This window comes from Notolepis coatsorum, assembly GCF_963971535.1.
Source record: "Notolepis coatsorum genome assembly, chromosome: 13".
Taxonomy (NCBI): domain Eukaryota; kingdom Metazoa; phylum Chordata; class Actinopteri; order Aulopiformes; family Paralepididae; genus Notolepis; species Notolepis coatsorum.
The window spans coordinates 125,871,986-125,890,134 of record NC_140177.1 but is presented as its reverse complement, the minus strand read 5'-3'; the positions used below and the strand labels follow the sequence as shown (position 1 = coordinate 125,890,134).

General features: G+C 43.4%; 1 protein-coding gene across 4 annotated transcripts in view; it reads left to right on the top strand.

Annotated features, from left to right (window-relative positions):
• Window positions 1–18,149, top strand: part of chd8 (chromodomain helicase DNA binding protein 8) — a 202,305-nt gene that overhangs the window by 182,027 nt on the left and 2,129 nt on the right. For all 4 annotated transcript variants that reach the window (XM_084328043.1, XM_084328042.1, XM_084328041.1 and 1 more), the window contains exons 36-39: window positions 2,419–2,514; window positions 6,148–6,264; window positions 13,280–13,384; window positions 15,483–15,587. In XM_084328043.1, coding sequence (XP_084184169.1) covers window positions 2,419–2,514; window positions 6,148–6,264; window positions 13,280–13,384; window positions 15,483–15,587 — 423 coding nt within the window. The remainder of the gene's footprint in view (window positions 1–2,418; window positions 2,515–6,147; window positions 6,265–13,279; window positions 13,385–15,482; window positions 15,588–18,149) is intronic.

Sequence of the window (18,149 nt, the reverse complement as noted above, 5' to 3'; positions counted from 1 at the left end):
CTTGGATAGGAGTAGGTCTGAGGCGGCCAGAAGATGCAGAGCGTAGGGGTCTTGAGGGTGTGTAGTTGGAGACCATTGACCGGAGGTAGGCGGGAGCGGTTCCCTTTGCCGCACGGTATGCTAGGTCGAGGGCCTTGAAGCGGATTCGTGCAGCAATGGGGAGCCAGTGCAGGTCCCTAAGAAGTGGGGTGACATGGGCTGACTTCGGTAGGTTTGAGATCAGGCGGGCCGCTGAAGAGGCTTAGTGGCAGTGGCCGGGAGGCCAGCGAGCAGTGCGTTGCAGTAGTCGAGGCGGGAGATGACTGTTGATTGGACGAGGAGTTGGGTGGCTTCTTTTGTCAGGAAGGGGCGGATCCTTCTGACGTTGCTCAGGAGGAATCGGCAGGATCTGGTTGTCGCTGCGATGTGAGCAGAGAAGTTCAACTGGTCGTCCAGGACAACACCAAGGTTCTTGGCGGTCGGGGACGCAGTCACAGCTGCATTCTCGACTGTGATTGAAAGGTCGGTTAGGGGGGAGGATTTGGCCGGCAGGTGGAGCAATTCTGTTTAGCTTAGGTTCAGTTTGAGGTGGTTGGTCGTCATCCAGGCGGAGATGTCGGACAGACAGGCCGAGATCCGCTCAGAGACGTGGATATCTGAGGGAGGGAAGGAGAGGAAGAGTTGAGTATTGTCGGCATAACAATGGTAGGAGAAGCCATGAGACGTGATAATGTTACCCAGTGATTTAGTGTAGAGGGAGAAGAGAAGGGGTCCTAAAACCGAGCCCTGGGGGACACCCGTCCGCAGGGGGCGGGTGGCCGACAGGGTCTCTCTCCATGACACTTGGTAGGAGCGGTCATTGAGGTATGATGACAGCCATGTCAGCGCAGAGCCAGCCACTCCCATTCCTGCGAGGGCCGCAAGGAGGATCTGGTGGTTGACTGTATCGAAGGCTGCAGATAGATCTAGGAGAATCAGGACAGAGGAGAGGCCTTTCGCTTTTGCTAAATGAAGTACCTCTGTGACCGCAATGAGGGCTGTCTCTGTGGAGTGACCAGTCCTGAAGCCTGACTGATTAGGGTCTAGGAGGTCATTCTGTAAGAGATAAGCAGTAAGTTGGTTGGATACAGCACGTTCAGTGTTTTAGAAAGGAAGGAGAGAAGAGAGACAGGACGGTAGTTGCCTATGACGGTAGGGTTCAGGGTTGGTTTTTTTATGAGCGGCGTGACTCTGGCTTGTTTTAGGGAGGTGGGGACCACCCCCGAGTTGAGTGAGGAGTTGATGGTTGCCGTTAGGAATGGGAGGATGTCTGGTGCTATGGTCTGGAGGAGTGGGGAGGGTAGCTGGTCCAGCTGGCAAGTAGTCGGACGGTTCGACGTTACCAGTGTCAGGGTCTCTGCTTCTGTAATGGGAGAGAAAGATGACAAGTGAAGGATGAGGTTCTCGATTCAGCATTTGGAATGGGTGGGGGGTAAATGTCAGTGTCTACGTTTATGCCTATTATTATGTCTGCACGTTCTATGTTGCACTACTTTTATTGTTTTTTATGCCTATTCTTATGTCTGCACTTCATGCATTGTTTTTATTCTGTCGACTTTATGCCTATGTAAATGTTATGCTATTTGCCGTGAAGCACTTAGAGCTGTGGACCATGTGTGAAAGGTGCTATATAGATAGTTATATTGTAAAAATAAAAATGTATGCATTGAAATGTCTAAGTCTCAACGACATTGTAAATGAAAATTGTCCTTTTCGAGAATAAAAAAGGACTTGTGGGTAAATGATGGGGCTCAGCTGATTAATACAATATGTGCCGGTAAAGATTGTCCGTCAAAGATGGACATTGGTAAAGTATCCCTCAAAATGGTCTTTCAGAGTAATTGAGACAAAGAGCTAAATGTAATGCTGGTAACGTTGATTACCGGTATTCAAAAGCATCAGCCCTCTAAAACACCCTTGTAGACACTGGGCTTTTATTTTGAATGTCTTTTTTCCCCCCAAATGTATGCTGTAAATGTCATGTTAAACGAAAAGCTGTTAAAATATCAAGCTGTTTGCAAATGTTTTCAGTGCATTGGTTGTAATGTATCACGATACCGACAACATATCTGTGGAAATATATCGTTCGTAGTGCTGGGAGTCACCAGATACCATGGCATCACGATTTATTGCCTTTTGTCAACTGCAAATGATGTCCCCAACTAAAAACTGTCAACATCTGCTAAATAAATAATATATACATCATCTGTTTTATCTAAATAAGATAACGTTTTCAGTCTGCTCACTCAAAATGGGATCGGCAAGAAAGAAATATTATATCGATACTCTGTCACATATAATATATCAGCACACGAAATATTATGATCTATTGCTGTATTTTAGACGGGATGAGGTGCGTAGTTGTTGTTGCTAAACGAGAGGCTCCTCTGTCTCTTCCAGGAGGAAGGGCTGAAGCTGACCTTCTCTAAGCAGGCCCTGATGCCCAACGGGTCGGGGGGGGAGAGCAGCGGGCGCAAGCGGCGCAAGGACCAAGAGGTACGTGTGTTCCTCTCTTTAGTACAGGAACAAGAGGTACGTGTGTTCCTCTCTTTAGTACAGGAACAAGAGGTACGTGTGTTCCTCTCTTTAGTACAGGAACAAGAGGTACGTGTGTTCCTCTCTTTAGTACAGGAACAAGAGGTACGTGTGTTCCTCTCTTTAGTACAGGAACAAGAGGTACGTGTGTTCCTCTCTTTAGTACAGGAACAAGAGGTACGTGTGTTCCTCTCTTTAGTACAGGAACAAGAGGTACGTGTGTTCCTCTCTTTAGTACAGGAACAAGAGGTACGTGTGTTCCTCTCTTTAGTACAGGAACAAGAGGTACGTGTGTTCCTCTCTTTAGTACAGGAACAAGAGGTACGTGTGTTCCTCTCTTTAGTACAGGACCAAGAGGTACGTGTGTTCCTCTCTTTAGTACAGGAACAAGAGGTACGTGTGTTCCTCTCTTTAGTACAGGAACAAGAGGTACGTGTGTTCCTCTCTTTAGTACAGGAACAAGAGGTACGTGTGTTCCTCTCTTTAGTACAGGAACAAGAGGTACGTGTGTTCCTCTCTTTAGTACAGGAACAAGAGGTACGTGTGTTCCTCTCTTTAGTACAGGAACAAGAGGTACGTGTGTTCCTCTCTTTAGTACAGGAACAAGAGGTACGTGTGTTCCTCTCTTTAGTACAGGAACAAGAGGTACGTGTGTTCCTCTCTTTAGTACAGGAACAAGAGGTACGTGTGTTCCTCTCTTTAGTACAGGAACAAGAGGTACGTGTGTTCCTCTCTTTAGTACAGGAACAAGAGGTACGTGTGTTCCTCTCTTTAGTACAGGAACAAGAGGTACGTGTGTTCCTCTCTTTAGTACAGGAACAAGAGGTACGTGTGTTCCTCTCTTTAGTACAGGAACAAGAGGTATGTGTGTTCCCCTCTTTAGTACAGGAACAAGAGGTACGTGTGTTCCTCTCTTTAGTACAGGAACAAGAGGTACGTGTGTTCCTCTCTTTAGTACAGGAACAAGAGGTACGTGTGTTCCTCTCTTTAGTACAGGAACAAGAGGTATGTGTGTTCCTCTCTTTAGTACAGGAACAAGAGGTACGTGTGTTCCTCTCTTTAGTACAGGAACAAGAGGTACGTGTGTTCCTCTCTTTAGTACAGGAACAAGAGGTACGTGTGTTCCTCTCTTTAGTACAGGAACAAGAGGTACGTGTGTTCCTCTCTTTAGTACAGGAACAAGAGGTACGTGTGTTCCTCTCTTTAGTACAGGAACAAGAGGTACGTGTGTTCCTCTCTTTAGTACAGGAACAAGAGGTACGTGTGTTCCTCTCTTTAGTACAGGAACAAGAGGTACGTGTGTTCCTCTCTTTAGTACAGGAACAAGAGGTATGTGTGTTCCCCTCTTTAGTACAGGAACAAGAGGTACGTGTGTTCCTCTCTTTAGTACAGGAACAAGAGGTACGTGTGTTCCTCTCTTTAGTACAGGAACAAGAGGTATGTGTGTTCCCCTCTTTAGTACAGGAACAAGAGGTACGTGTGTTCCTCTCTTTAGTACAGGAACAAGAGGTACGTGTGTTCCTCTCTTTAGTACAGGAACAAGAGGTACGTGTGTTCCTCTCTTTAGTACAGGAACAAGAGGTACGTGTGTTCCTCTCTTTAGTACAGGAACAAGAGGTACGTGTGTTCCTCTCTTTAGTACAGGAACAAGAGGTACGTGTGTTCCTCTCTTTAGTACAGGAACAAGAGGTACGTGTGTTCCTCTCTTTAGTACAGGAACAAGAGGTACGTGTGTTCCTCTCTTTAGTACAGGAACAAGAGGTACGTGTGTTCCTCTCTTTAGTACAGGAACAAGAGGTACGTGTGTTCCTCTCTTTAGTACAGGAACAAGAGGTACGTGTGTTCCTCTCTTTAGTACAGGAACAAGAGGTACGTGTGTTCCCCTCTTTAGTACAGGAACAAGAGGTACGTGTGTTCCTCTCTTTAGTACAGGAACAAGAGGTACGTGTGTTCCCCTCTTTAGTACAGGAACAAGAGGTACGTGTGTTCCTCTCTTTAGTACAGGAACAAGAGGTACGTGTGTTCCTCTCTTTAGTACAGGAACAAGAGGTACGTGTGTTCCTCTCTTTAGTACAGGAACAAGAGGTACGTGTGTTCCTCTCTTTAGTACAGGAACAAGAGGTACGTGTGTTCCTCTCTTTAGTACAGGACCAAGAGGTACGTGTGTTCCTCTCTTTAGTACAGGAACAAGAGGTATGTGTGTTCCTCTCTTTAGTACAGGAACAAGAGGTACGTGTGTTCCTCTCTTTAGTACAGGAACAAGAGGTACGTGTGTTCCTCTCTTTAGTACAGGAACAAGAGGTACGTGTGTTCCTCTCTTTAGTACAGGAACAAGAGGTACGTGTGTTCCTCTCTTTAGTACAGGAACAAGAGGTATGTGTGTTCCTCTCTTTAGTACAGGAACAAGAGGTATGTGTGTTCCTCTCTTTAGTACAGGAACAAGAGGTACGTGTGTTCCTCTCTTTAGTACAGGAACAAGAGGTACGTGTGTTCCCCTCTTTAGTACAGGAACAAGAGGTACGTGTGTTCCTCTCTTTAGTACAGGAACAAGAGGTACGTGTGTTCCTCTCTTTAGTACAGGAACAAGAGGTACGTGTGTTCCTCTCTTTAGTACAGGAACAAGAGGTACGTGTGTTCCCCTCTTTAGTACAGGAACAAGAGGTACGTGTGTTCCTCTCTTTAGTACAGGAACAAGAGGTACGTGTGTTCCTCTCTTTAGTACAGGAACAAGAGGTACGTGTGTTCCTCTCTTTAGTACAGGAACAAGAGGTACGTGTGTTCCTCTCTTTAGTACAGGAACAAGAGGTATGTGTGTTCCTCTCTTTAGTACAGGAACAAGAGGTACGTGTGTTCCTCTCTTTAGTACAGGAACAAGAGGTACGTGTGTTCCTCTCTTTAGTACAGGAACAAGAGGTATGTGTGTTCCTCTCTTTAGTACAGGAACAAGAGGTACGTGTGTTCCTCTCTTTAGTACAGGAACAAGAGGTACGTGTGTTCCTCTCTTTAGTACAGGAACAAGAGGTACGTGTGTTCCTCTCTTTAGTACAGGAACAAGAGGTACGTGTGTTCCTCTCTTTAGTACAGGAACAAGAGGTACGTGTGTTCCTCTCTTTAGTACAGGAACAAGAGGTACGTGTGTTCCTCTCTTTAGTACAGGAACAAGAGGTACGTGTGTTCCTCTCTTTAGTACAGGAACAAGAGGTACGTGTGTTCCTCTCTTTAGTACAGGAACAAGAGGTACGTGTGTTCCTCTCTTTAGTACAGGAACAAGAGGTACGTGTGTTCCTCTCTTTAGTACAGGAACAAGAGGTACGTGTGTTCCTCTCTTTAGTACAGGAACAAGAGGTACGTGTGTTCCTCTCTTTAGTACAGGAACAAGAGGTACGTGTGTTCCTCTCTTTAGTACAGGAACAAGAGGTACGTGTGTTCCTCTCTTTAGTACAGGAACAAGAGGTATGTGTGTTCCCCTCTTTAGTACAGGAACAAGAGGTACGTGTGTTCCCCTCTTTAGTACAGGCAGAGTCGGACATGACACGCTACATGCTACTAAGATCACACGCTAACCCCGTATCTTGACGGCCTCTGTCCCGTTAGCTGTCGGACCCGGATGGAGCGGTCCACGACCCGACGGAGCGTACCCCCCGGCGCCGGGACCCTCCCAACTGGCTGAAGGAGAACCCTGACTACGAGGTGGAGGGTGACATGCTGGAGGTACAAGAGCCCATAACGTGTTTAACCTCTTAACACTTTGAATGCCCATAACGAATATTCTTGGGTTTACCCCCCGCGGGTCGAATGCCCATAACGAGAATATTCGTTTTTTCTCTTTTTTTTTATTAGCGATACCTGAATTCATATTTCATCAATCGAGTCTACCGTTGGTAAATCAGCCACCCCAGGTGCTCAGATGTGAAAAAAGCGCCCCCTATCGTCTCCCAGATGGTAATTCACCCTTTTGGATTGGACTCAATGAAAATGCGTGAGGAAAAAAAACCCGGACTCCACATTTTACTTCTCACACACGTAACCGGGGCCGATCAGCTTCATGCTGGACCCTCAGCACAGCGTGGTTACTGTGTTTTACAGTATATTCGTGGGATCAATAAAAGGATCGATTTTTGGAATGGCTATCAGGAATTGGAATAATCCATTTGGATACCATCTGATCTCAGGTAAGGAATCTATTTTACCAGTCTTAGGATAATCAGACCTGTTTTCACGGAGATATAAGCTTTTCCCCTATAATGAGATATGGCTGTTTGACTGTAAGAGCGATCAGGAACTGAGAGAATAGATTTTCAGCGCGCGGCACCAGCGTGCACACATACACATATACTATCGATACTCTAGCGTTTATTTGAAAACGATTCATAAATAGGCCGAAAAATGACAACGTTCTAGAATATTACAGTAAAGGGCGATTATCATGGAATCTCTTCTTTTTTCCGTGAAAACGAGGGCTTTTCAAAATGCTATAAAACGGAAATGAAACGATAAAAAAACAATCCGCTTCGACAATGTTGACTGGAAATGGGTCATTGATAATGCGACGGGCAGATTAGACACATAGCCATAATTTAAAACATAGATTAGGCAATATTAACGTTAACATTGAAGCGGATGGTGGGCATTCAAGCACTAAATGTGCGCCCCCTGCTGGGCATTCAAAGTGTTAAGCCCGAGCCATATTTTCAGAAAATCTGCCTAAAAGTAAATACTAGAGCTGGGCCGTCAGCTGCGTTAACGTGATACTAGTATCGCACGATAATATAATTGACGCAGTTAATCAAAAAAAAATTAAATTTAAATAATAATAATAATTTTTTTTTTTTTTTTTTTTTTTACCTTTATTTACCCAGGGTAGGTTCGCTGAACACAGATGCTCTTTTTCAGGAACGCCCTGCTTCACATTCACACAGTTCCATTCACACCTGGGAGCTGCCCAGTACAACCACAGTTGACACCATTGGCCACTGAGCAACTCCACTGGAGCAGTTGATTTGCATTGGCAGGGTTTGGCCCTGTCTGGCACCCAACGGGAAAAATATTATAGGCACTATAAGTAGACACCGCTACATAAAACAAGCTGGTCTGCCTGAGTGACTGGTGGAAGAAGGAGAAATAGAGATTGGACTGATTGAGTCAAGCCATGTCACATAGTTCAAGTTTGAAATGCTTCTTTCTGTTTTGCTCCTGAGAGTGTGCTAGATACTGTACTGTACTGGTAATATTATTTATTTGTGTTAACTTCTGAATAAAACAACTTATTAAACACAAGTACATCTTATTGAACATTATTTTGATATTTCATTACCAATTATCATAGCCAAACAGCTTTTTCAAACAGTCTGTAATGCATTTTGGAAACGGGAGATGGGCTCATGGTGTAATGGGCCACCTGGCCTGAGAAACATAAGGAGGAAAGAAAAAGTAAGGACTATACTTCTGGTCATTATTTGGGTAGAACACACATATTTTGAATGCCTTCGGCAGATATTTTTTTCTTTTTCTTTTAGACATTTTAATCTAGATTAAAAAAAAATGTATCTATGCCCACCTCCTAGTAAATACCTAAATAAATGGAAGATTGCTCCACTTCTAAAAGGTCCATTTGCATGTTCTTGGTATCTAGGGACATCTATGGACCTCAGGGAATGTATTCCCAGTGTCAGAGATATTGTCTTGTTTTTTTCCATCTTCAACGGTGAATAACACCATTCTAACATTGACCAGGAGTGAAGGCTCATTCAGCACCTTCTTGAGATCAAGTGTACAAAAAATCTAAGCAAATGAATAAAGGGCAGATGATTTACAGGGGGTTTTGTAGATACAGTACTGAATTTTGCCATCCGGACACATGCTATTTTGAATGAATATATAATATCAGGCCTATAAATTACCTTATTATGGCCAAGTCATACATCTATGAATCACCTCTTTCCAATGGCCGAGTTAAATCTGGATTTAGTACCACCAGGCGCCCGTTACAGGGCAGGAAAATCTACTGTAAATTACTTTTGTATAATGTCCATAGCTCTGCCATTTTTCTTGATGTTCACAGAAAGGTAAAGAAACAATATACGTTGTATTTTATGGCAATAACATTGAGGTTTGTTCGACCCGTGAGATATAAACCCGAAAATCACGACAAGAATTACGTGACATTTTTTACATCCATTGAAAGCCCTGGATTTCCTCTCTTAGGACTACAATGATTTCATGAGTGCTTCTTCTTCTCCCATCTAAATTGTCCATTTTCCGGTGCAATGCGCAGAGATTTTTATAAGCTCATATTTAGCTAATAACACTTATTGGTAAACAAATGTAGTGCTGAAAATATATACTTTGACTGCTGTTTTGATAGGGTTAGGGTCTTTACTCTTGGCTGCATTTGAAAAAGAAACGCAACATCACTTGAAACTGACTTTATTGATCTATTTATGACGTGAAATAAATCTTGTATCTGGCTTAAGAGGTTAAACTTCAGAAAGGCACCCGCTGTTGATTGTAGCAATCTTAATTTGTCCATCTCCTGGTCTCCTGTCTGATGTCATTGAGAGACTCTGTGAAATGGCATCACAGTGTGTTCGCCCCCATGGTTTCATGCGTTTCTGAATGAAACAGGATGTAGGGAGGGTACTGGATTTGAACATTTAACCTAAGATGAGAGTGGAATGGACAGACACTGATCTTAGCCTTCACTATACTGTTGAGTGAGGACCAATGAGAATAGTCTTATAGGACGGGGGACAGGAAGGTGGGACTTTAATAAGTCAATGACTTTATTTGTTATCAATCAATCAATCAGATTTATTTATATAGCACATTTAACATGACACGTGTCAACCAAAGTGCTGTACAGAGGGTAGATACATAGATACATATTGACAACAATCACACTCCGTTTTATGGGAGGGCACACAGGCAAGCACACAGGAAAACGGGGCATGAGTCAGTGAACGGGAAAGGCTAGTAGGTAGAAGTGGGTTTTGAGCCTAGATTTGAATGCATCTATCGAGGGGGCAAGCCTAATGGAGGTGGGGATGCTGTTCCACGGTTCAGGGGCTGGGACAGCAAAGGCACGGCCCCCCCTGAGCTTGAGGTTAGACCTCCGGACTGTCAGGAGCCTCTGATCGGCTGACCTGAGGGACCTGGTGTTGGAATAGGGGGATAGGAGGTCTGAGATGTAGGAGGGGGGGTGACCATTAACACAATGGCGCCCGACCACGTAGATCTCCGTGTTTCGATTCCACCCGTTGTGGACAGAAGCACGGATATATCCGTGGCAAGTTGTTATTGCTTTTATTCCATTTTAATAACCTATTCAAGGTCGCCGAGCAGCACTGCAGATTTACCCTACTCTTTGAATTCGCCAACGTGCAATACCGGCCAGATCCTCTTAGGGGCGCTATCGCAGAAGTTGTCTTTTTTTTTTTTGGATCTCTAATGTAGTTTTCTACTCATCTGAAGCGATAGCTATTGTCTGTTGCACGGGATACGTTTTGAATTGCGGATTTCACTATGCAATAAGGGGATTTATCATCAGCCAATGGACATATCGATCTACCAGATGGCGATCGATAACGGGGAAATGCTCGGGGGGTCCAACCGGCTCATGGTAAGATCTTTTTCACGTAAATTACAGTCCGATCGAGCCTTGTTATGATACGATACGATCGGCCTATGTGGCTAGTTAGACGAACACGGTTATTGGTAATCAATAATAAGAAACAACGTCCCCCGCCCCCCCCCCCCCCCCTTTCATCCATACATGCTTGAGGATCGTGCCGATCATATGCAGTTTGAGTTTTAACTGTAGCATCTGTATAACGGAAATGCCATTGGATATAACGTTAGCAGCTATTAGCCCTAGCCTTCCAGAAAATATACTAGACCAAATCCCGTATAACGCTTATATTCACGGCGCTATAAAATGAGAACGTATTGATGGGGGAAAAAAATTCTTTAAGCCATTTTGAAGGGACGGTTTATGGACACAATTAACAATGAGAATGGACAGATAGCAATACTATAAAGTATAGATTTAGCTCTACAAACAGCCCCACGTCTGTTTACATTTGCCGGTCCTCTAGAGATTTATTAGACTCATCCCAATGGCCCCGAATGTGTTAAGGGCTTTGAAAACAAATAGGAGAACCTTAAAATCTATCCTGTAGCGTACTGGAAGCCAATGAAGGGAGGCAAGGACAGGGGTGACGTGGTCTCTCTTGCGAGTTCCGGTCAACAGTCTGGCAGCTGCGTTTTGTACCAGTTGTAAGCGGGACAGGGAAGACTGGCAGGGTCATCAAAGAGAAGCCGCCTATTCTCAGTCCTTGCCCCACAATGGTGGAATAAACTACCCATCCCAGTTAGGACAGCCGAATCCCGTCCAATCTTTCGCCGTCGACTAAAGACTCACTTCTTCAACCATTATCTGAAATGATAAAAAAAAAAAAAAAAAAAAATCTAACCCCGACTAACCTTACTGTCATGCACTTGTCCTAATAAACTAACCTACACTGTAACACGCAACACTTTGATGAACATTGTTACTCAGCTGATAGAGTTATACCCTTCTTGCTGTCTTGTCGCACAGAACTTGTAAGTCGCTTTGGATAAAAGCGTCAGCTAAATGACTAAATGTAAATGTAGTCTAATCTAGATTCAATGAAAGCGTGGATGACTCTCTGAAGGTCTGCAGGGGAGAGAAGGGCTTTGAGTTTGGCAATGGTGCGTAGTTGGAAAAAACATGCCTTTACCACTGGGTTCACTTGTCTGTCGAATTTAAATTGTGGATCAAAAATGACACCTAGGTTCTTGACATAAGGCTTGACCAGGGAGGACAGGTTGCCAAGACTGTTGGTAAGGGTGGTGACAGCGTCTGGGGGACCGAAGAGGATTATTTCACATTTGTTTTGATTTAGTTGTAGAATGTTTTGTGCCATCCAACATTTAACGTCATCCAGGCAGGACATGAGACTGTTAAGTAGAGACTGGTTGTTAGGTTTCAGGGAAACGTAAAGCTGTGTGTCGTCAGCATAACAGTGAAAAGATATGTTGTGCTTCTGAATGATTGAACCAAGGGGTAGCATGTAAAGAGGGAACAGGATCGGCCCCTTGCGGGACCCCACAGGAGAGGGAGGTTGAGGGGGTTGACAGCAAAGCTTCTATTTGTAAGATAGGAGGAGAGCCATGCTAGTGCAGTGCCACTGACACCAACCCCATGTTGGAGACGATCTAATAGAATGATGTGATCAACAGTGTCGAAAGCTGCGCTGAGGTCAAAGCATTAAAACAGAGCAGTCACGGTTGTCAGCGGCGAGGAGTAGGTCATTTGACACTTTAAGGAGGGCTGATTCTGTGCTATGGCCAGTCCTGAACCCTGACTGAAATGTCTCCAGGATGCTGTTCTGGTGCAGGTAGGGAGATAATTGGCACAGAACAACCTTTTTGAGTATTTTTTACAGAAAAGGAAGCTTGGAAATGGGCCTGTAATTACTGTGCTGGGTGGGGTCAAGGTTTCTTTTTTTTCAATAGGGGCTGGACTACTGCATGTTTAAAGCAGGATGGAACAGTACCAGTTGCCAAGGAGCTGTTAATAATGGAGAGGATGCTGGGACCGGTTGTGTGAAAAACCTGTTTCAGGAGAGCAGTGGGAACAGTGTCAAGGGGGCAGGTCGCAGGTTTCATAGAGGAAACTATCTCTGTGAGGGTGGGTAGACTGATGGGCTGAGAGCAGGTCAGTGTGGATGAACAGACCAGAGGGACAGCTAAGTTACGTGTGGGGGGTGAGCTGTTCCTTCTGATATCCTCAACTTTGGTGGTGAACAAATTTGAGAATTCCTCACACTTAGTTGGCGACACATCCAGGCAGGTACTGGGGAGGGGCTAATGAGAGAATTGATGGTAGTGAACAGGGTCCTGGGGTTATGAGAGTTGTTGATGAGGTCAGAAAAATATGTGATTCTCGCCGCTTTAACCGCTATATACATCATAAAAGTACAATGGCAGTGAAATGTAATATTGTTAATCATGTATTTATTTGAGTGAAAGTTTTATGCGCACTGTTAATGCTTTTGAGGAATAATAATAAGAATAAAAATTTGATGTAAAGATTAAAAATAAAATGCAGTTTTTGTCCAATTGTTTTTACATGTTCATAGTTCACATGCTTTCGAGCAACATATTGTACTTATTTTATGCCTTATGTCTGCACTTTCTACATTGCTTTTATTCTGTCAACTGTATGTTAATTGTATGCCTAATGTTAATTTTATGCTATTTGCTGTGAAGTACTTTAACACATGTATGAAAGGTGCTATTATATAAATAAAGTTATTATAGTTGTATGATACGTACAGAAACATGAGGTTACGTTTATTTTTTATTTTCTTTGTGTTTGTGATTTGTCTTGATGTGTTTGTAAAACTATAAAAGCTGAAAATAAAATATTATAATAGAAACATGAGGTTACGTGAAAAGTCATTTTAGATTAAACGCACCCCATAGTCTCGCTCACTGTTGGTGTAGTTAATGTAGTGGCTTTGCATCTCTCCGTCCTTGTTCACTCAATTAATTTCCAAATATAGTTCCTGAACGTTGGAATTTTTCTGAGGCAGATGTGCAAAATTAAAACCAGGCTCAATTATCGGCGTGTGTGAGACGTCGACTGATGAATTCCTTCCTTCTTTTCCCTTCATGCTCCCCCCCCCCCCCCCTCCCCCAGCTCCTCGTGAACAGGAGCAAGAGGAAGAGGAGGAGGAAGAGGGCGGAGAAGGTCCTCACAGGCAGTGAGAAGGTGAAGCTCATCCACACGAGGACCGGAAAGAAGGTGAGTCATGAGTAGAAGGGAAAGTCGTACATGCCGGTGCTGTTGTTTGAGTGGCATAGAATGCACCTTTGTAAAGAAATTCAAAGTTGAGCTGTTCTGTAAAGTAACTCAGGAGCACTGTAGTACTGCATCATTTTACTGTCTATTCTATAAAAAAATTTACTAGGGATGTTCGATATTAGAATAGAATAGAAATAAAAATGATCCTGAGGGAAATTTGACACTGCAAATCACTCAACATTTAGACAGAACAGGTCACGAATAAGAATAACAAATCAAATCAAATTGCCTAAGATAAGAGTAGAATAAAATAGAATAAAAATGGAATAAAATATACAGTAAATAAATACAGTAAAAATATACTGAGGTCTACAGTAGGTGTAATATTGCACAGTGCTGTTTCAAAAGTAAGAGTCCAAGAAGATGGTAACTGTCACTCTGTGCTCAGTGATGCAGTGAGGCACAGTGATGCATTGTATAGTCTGATGGCTGTTGGAATGAAGGACTTCCTGTGCCGTTCAGTGCTGCATTTAGGTAGTGTGAGCCTGGCACTGAACATGCTCCTCCTGTCAGCCAAGTCTGTGTATAGTGGGTGGGAGGGGTTTTCCCTGATGGCCTGGAGCTTAGCAAGGCTCCTCCTCTCCGCCACCCTCGCTAGGGAGTCCAGCTCCACCCCAACCACGCTACTAGCCTTCCTGACCAGCTTATCCAGCCTGTTTGTGTCCCCTGCTCTCAGTCCGCTGCCCCAGCAGGTCACAGCGTACAAGAAGGCGCCCGCCACCACCGACTCATAGAACATCCTCAACATCCTTGTACAGACATTGAAGGATCTCAGCCTTCTGAGGAAGTAGAGTCGGCTCTGGCCCTTCTTGTACAGTGCCTCTGCGTGTTTTGACCCGTTCAGTTTGTTGTCGATTGGCTTTTTTACCGATATACCGATAATTGTCCAATTCATAATTTCCGATACCGATATCAACCAATACCAAGGCAGGGTTCCCCCCCCCTAATTTCAGGTAACTAACATTACATATCTCTTGTCGTGGAATTAACACAACATTATGCATACTTTTGACAACAAAAGTATGCATTGATGTGTTCATTTCACTGGATGCATTCAACAAGGCATTCTAAATGTAAACATTATCTGTGCATCTCCCCTTTTCTTCTCTCTCACTCTCCCTCTCTCCCTTATTTATTGTAATTTTCCTTGTATACTATTGCTACTGTAATTTCTTATTTTATTTACTTGTATGCATGTAAATAACCTTGTTTTTGTTGCACCCTCCCACCCCCCTTCCCTCAAAAGGATTTAGCTTTTTGGTCAGGCTGCTTTTGTATAAAATAATTTGTTCTTACTTGCTTGCCTGGGTAAATAAATATATATTAAATAAGAAAAGTATTATAATTTCTTCTTTTTTTTACCGATACCGATCATTTCCAATATTACATTTTAATGCCAATATCGGCCAATAATATCGGTAGGCCGATAATTGGACATCTCACATTTTTACTGCTTTACTCTTGTCTATTCTCTTTTTATTCTTTTTATTACTGCCTATTTTAAAACTGAATCAAACCGTAAACAGAGGCCTATTGTGATGTTAGATCCTAATATGAAAAACTGATTTGCCTTGCTTTGCTGCCATCTTTTTTATGCTCGTTTTATATGTTTTATGCCATAGAATCAAACTATAAACAAGGTGGCCTATTGTGATGCTAGATCCTAATGTGAAAAACAGATGTTATATGTCTGCACTTTATCTGCTTGTTTTGTGCCTGTCTGTGCACTTTGAGCTGCAATTCTTGTATGAAAGGTGCTATACAAATAGTAAAGTTAAAGTAATAAAGTTATGGGCGCTCCAGTAGCACACCATATAGCGCGCTGAGTCGCGAAGCGGTCGTCCCAGGTTTGCTTCCCACACCCGGTGACCATTTGCCGCATGTCTTCCCTACTTCTCCTCCTGTTCTCCCTCTCTCCTCTGTCGGTCCTGCATGGCCAGAAAAAGCTGTAAAAATGCAAAAATAAATTAAAAAATTAAAAAAGGTAATAAAGTTATTATTATCATTAATATTGCTGGTGTCTGTCCTCGTGGCGCAGGTCGGGGCCTCGTTCTGTCCCATGCTGCAGGACCTGAAGGAACATCTGGAGGAGAACGCGGACCACGCCGTGGCACCGGACTGGTCCCAAGCGGTCCGCAACTCTGTACGTTTTCACATTCTAGCTCAGCAGCTGTAACAGAATAATTTTATTATTTACGTTTCAACAGCGTCAAAATATTCATTATAATTATAATTAATTAAAGAATTTTATAAAAAAAAATCCATGTTCTGTCATCTAATAATATATTCCATTACTTTTCCTGATATTTTAGGTTTTTGCCATGGTATCGTTTTTAGAATCGGTATCGTGATACTCAAAGATTTTGGTATCGTGATGACACTAGTAGAGCGTAGCGCACGGAAATTACGGGCCGTGTCTGAAATCCCTTGGTTCCTACTAGGGCTGACCTCGACTAGTCAAATAGTCGACTAATCAATCTAAATGAGCCGCAGTCGACTGCCAATCTCTGTCGACTCAGTTTGATCATTCCATTTGGGCTGTGGGGGGGTGCTTAATGTTTAATTTAAATCAGACATTAAGCACCCCCCACAGCCCAAATGGAATGATCCAAAGAAGACTATCGGCTCATTTTGGCCAATCATAGTCGACTATACAAATCTTTAGTCAGGGACAGGCCTAGTACCTACACAATCGGACAGAAGCTACTATCCACACTGTATGCTTTTAAGAACTCACTGTTCTAAAAGCAGTAGGTTCACCCAGTAGGTCAGAAATCTGCTCTTACTGTGCAGTAGGGAAGTTATGTTTTTGTTCCGCCCCTTGTCACAGGGCGAGGGGAATAAATCGCATTGCATATTATTATTTTTTTTATCCACTTTTTCTCCTTATTTTCAATTTTTCTCCCATCCCAATTTCGTGTTTCCAATTCTCCCCTCCCCGGTCTTGAACGTTGCTCGCATATGCCCCCCACTGGTTGGTTGTAGGGAGGATAGAAGCCTTGCATCACGTGTCCCCTCCGGTACACGAGGAGGCAGCCTGTCGCGTCTTTTCACCTCCCAGCGCGGACTCTCATTGGTGAGGTGTAACGTGTGGGAGGCTCACACTACCCCCGCTATTTCCGGTCTCTGCTGTGCAGGTGTCCCCCAACCGACCTGTAGGAGTCGCTGTCCACAACGTCCAGATTACCACCCATCAACTTCCACCCGCTGACTCTGCCAATTGAGCCAGTATGACGGCCGGCCCAAGCCCGAGGCAATGCTGACACCCGGATTCGAGACCAGAGTCTCTTGCGAGCGCAATCTCCGCTGCGCCACCCAGCCGCACCGCATTGCATATTATTAATGTCAACACAGTAGTAATATGCAGCATCTAACTTGGTTATTAGTGTCAACACAGTAGTAATATGCAGCATCTAACTTGGTTATTATTAGTGTCAACACAGTAGTAATATGCAGCATCTAACTTGGTTATTATTAATGTCAACACAGTAGTAATATGCAGCATCTAACTTGGTTATTATTAGTGTCAACACAGTAGTAATATTAATGTCAACACAGTAGTAATATGCAGCATCTAACTTGGTTATTATTAATGTCAACACAGTAGTAATATGCAGCATCTAACTTGGTTGGGTGTTAAATTATTTGTGATGAACAGACTGATAAACGGTTAATCTAAGGCACAATGTCAGGCATTAAAGCGTTCCGTCTTGGGACGGATATCCGTCCATTTGATTTGGAGATTCCGTCATTTGATTCGGAGTCGTGACGGATTTTAACCTGAGCCAATCAGAGGCGTCAAATATCCTTTTTTCCCCTACCGCGGCCGCACCAAACAGTCATTTGCGAGCAATCGGCAAATTCTCAGGCAAATGCAACCAACCAGAAGGCGAGATTGTTCTGAGTTTACAGCCCTTTCACCCGCCTCCGCTGTGCTCAGCACCAATGGGAAGCGCCCATTTTGAGACTCTCTAGCGTCTAGCTCTACTCGCGAGTAAACTTGACTCATCAACAACATGCGGCAACTTTTACGAGACCGTAAGTTCATTTGACTTATTCTAGTCTAAAGAAACATATATATTACTATTGCTATTGATACATCTAGGTAACGTGAATGCCACAAAACGAATGCCTTTTGTTAATCAGAACGTTATTTACGCGACAAGCAGTGTGTTGTTGTCGTTGTTGTTGTTGTTGGTGGTGTTTCGTGTGTGTGCTTGCGCCGCTCGCTTTCTGATAAATGTATGAATGTTGATAAATCTAGATAACGTTAATGCCACAAAACGAATGACTTTGTTAATCAGAACGTTATTTGCGTTATCAATTGTTTTTAAGCTCAATAAACGTCTTTCTCCCATTTGTCCGGGAGATCTCTGGGTAACAGTACTGTATATTTGCATATCATATATGTCACAAATGTAACATTACTATATACCTGTATGTCATGTATGTCATTATGAATTGAAAACGGGGGACCCTGATGTAAACAAGACGAACGTCTTTCTCTGGTCTGCATCCCCTTAACAATTGTGTGTATTGAGCTGTACTGTATTGTACCCATTCTGCAATCTGTTAAATATTGATTGATTGTTATTAACAGATTGCAGAATGGGTACAGTACAGCTCAATACACACAATTGTTAAGGGGATGCAGACCAGAGAAACACTTTCGTCTTGTTTACATCAGGGTCCCCCATTTTCAATT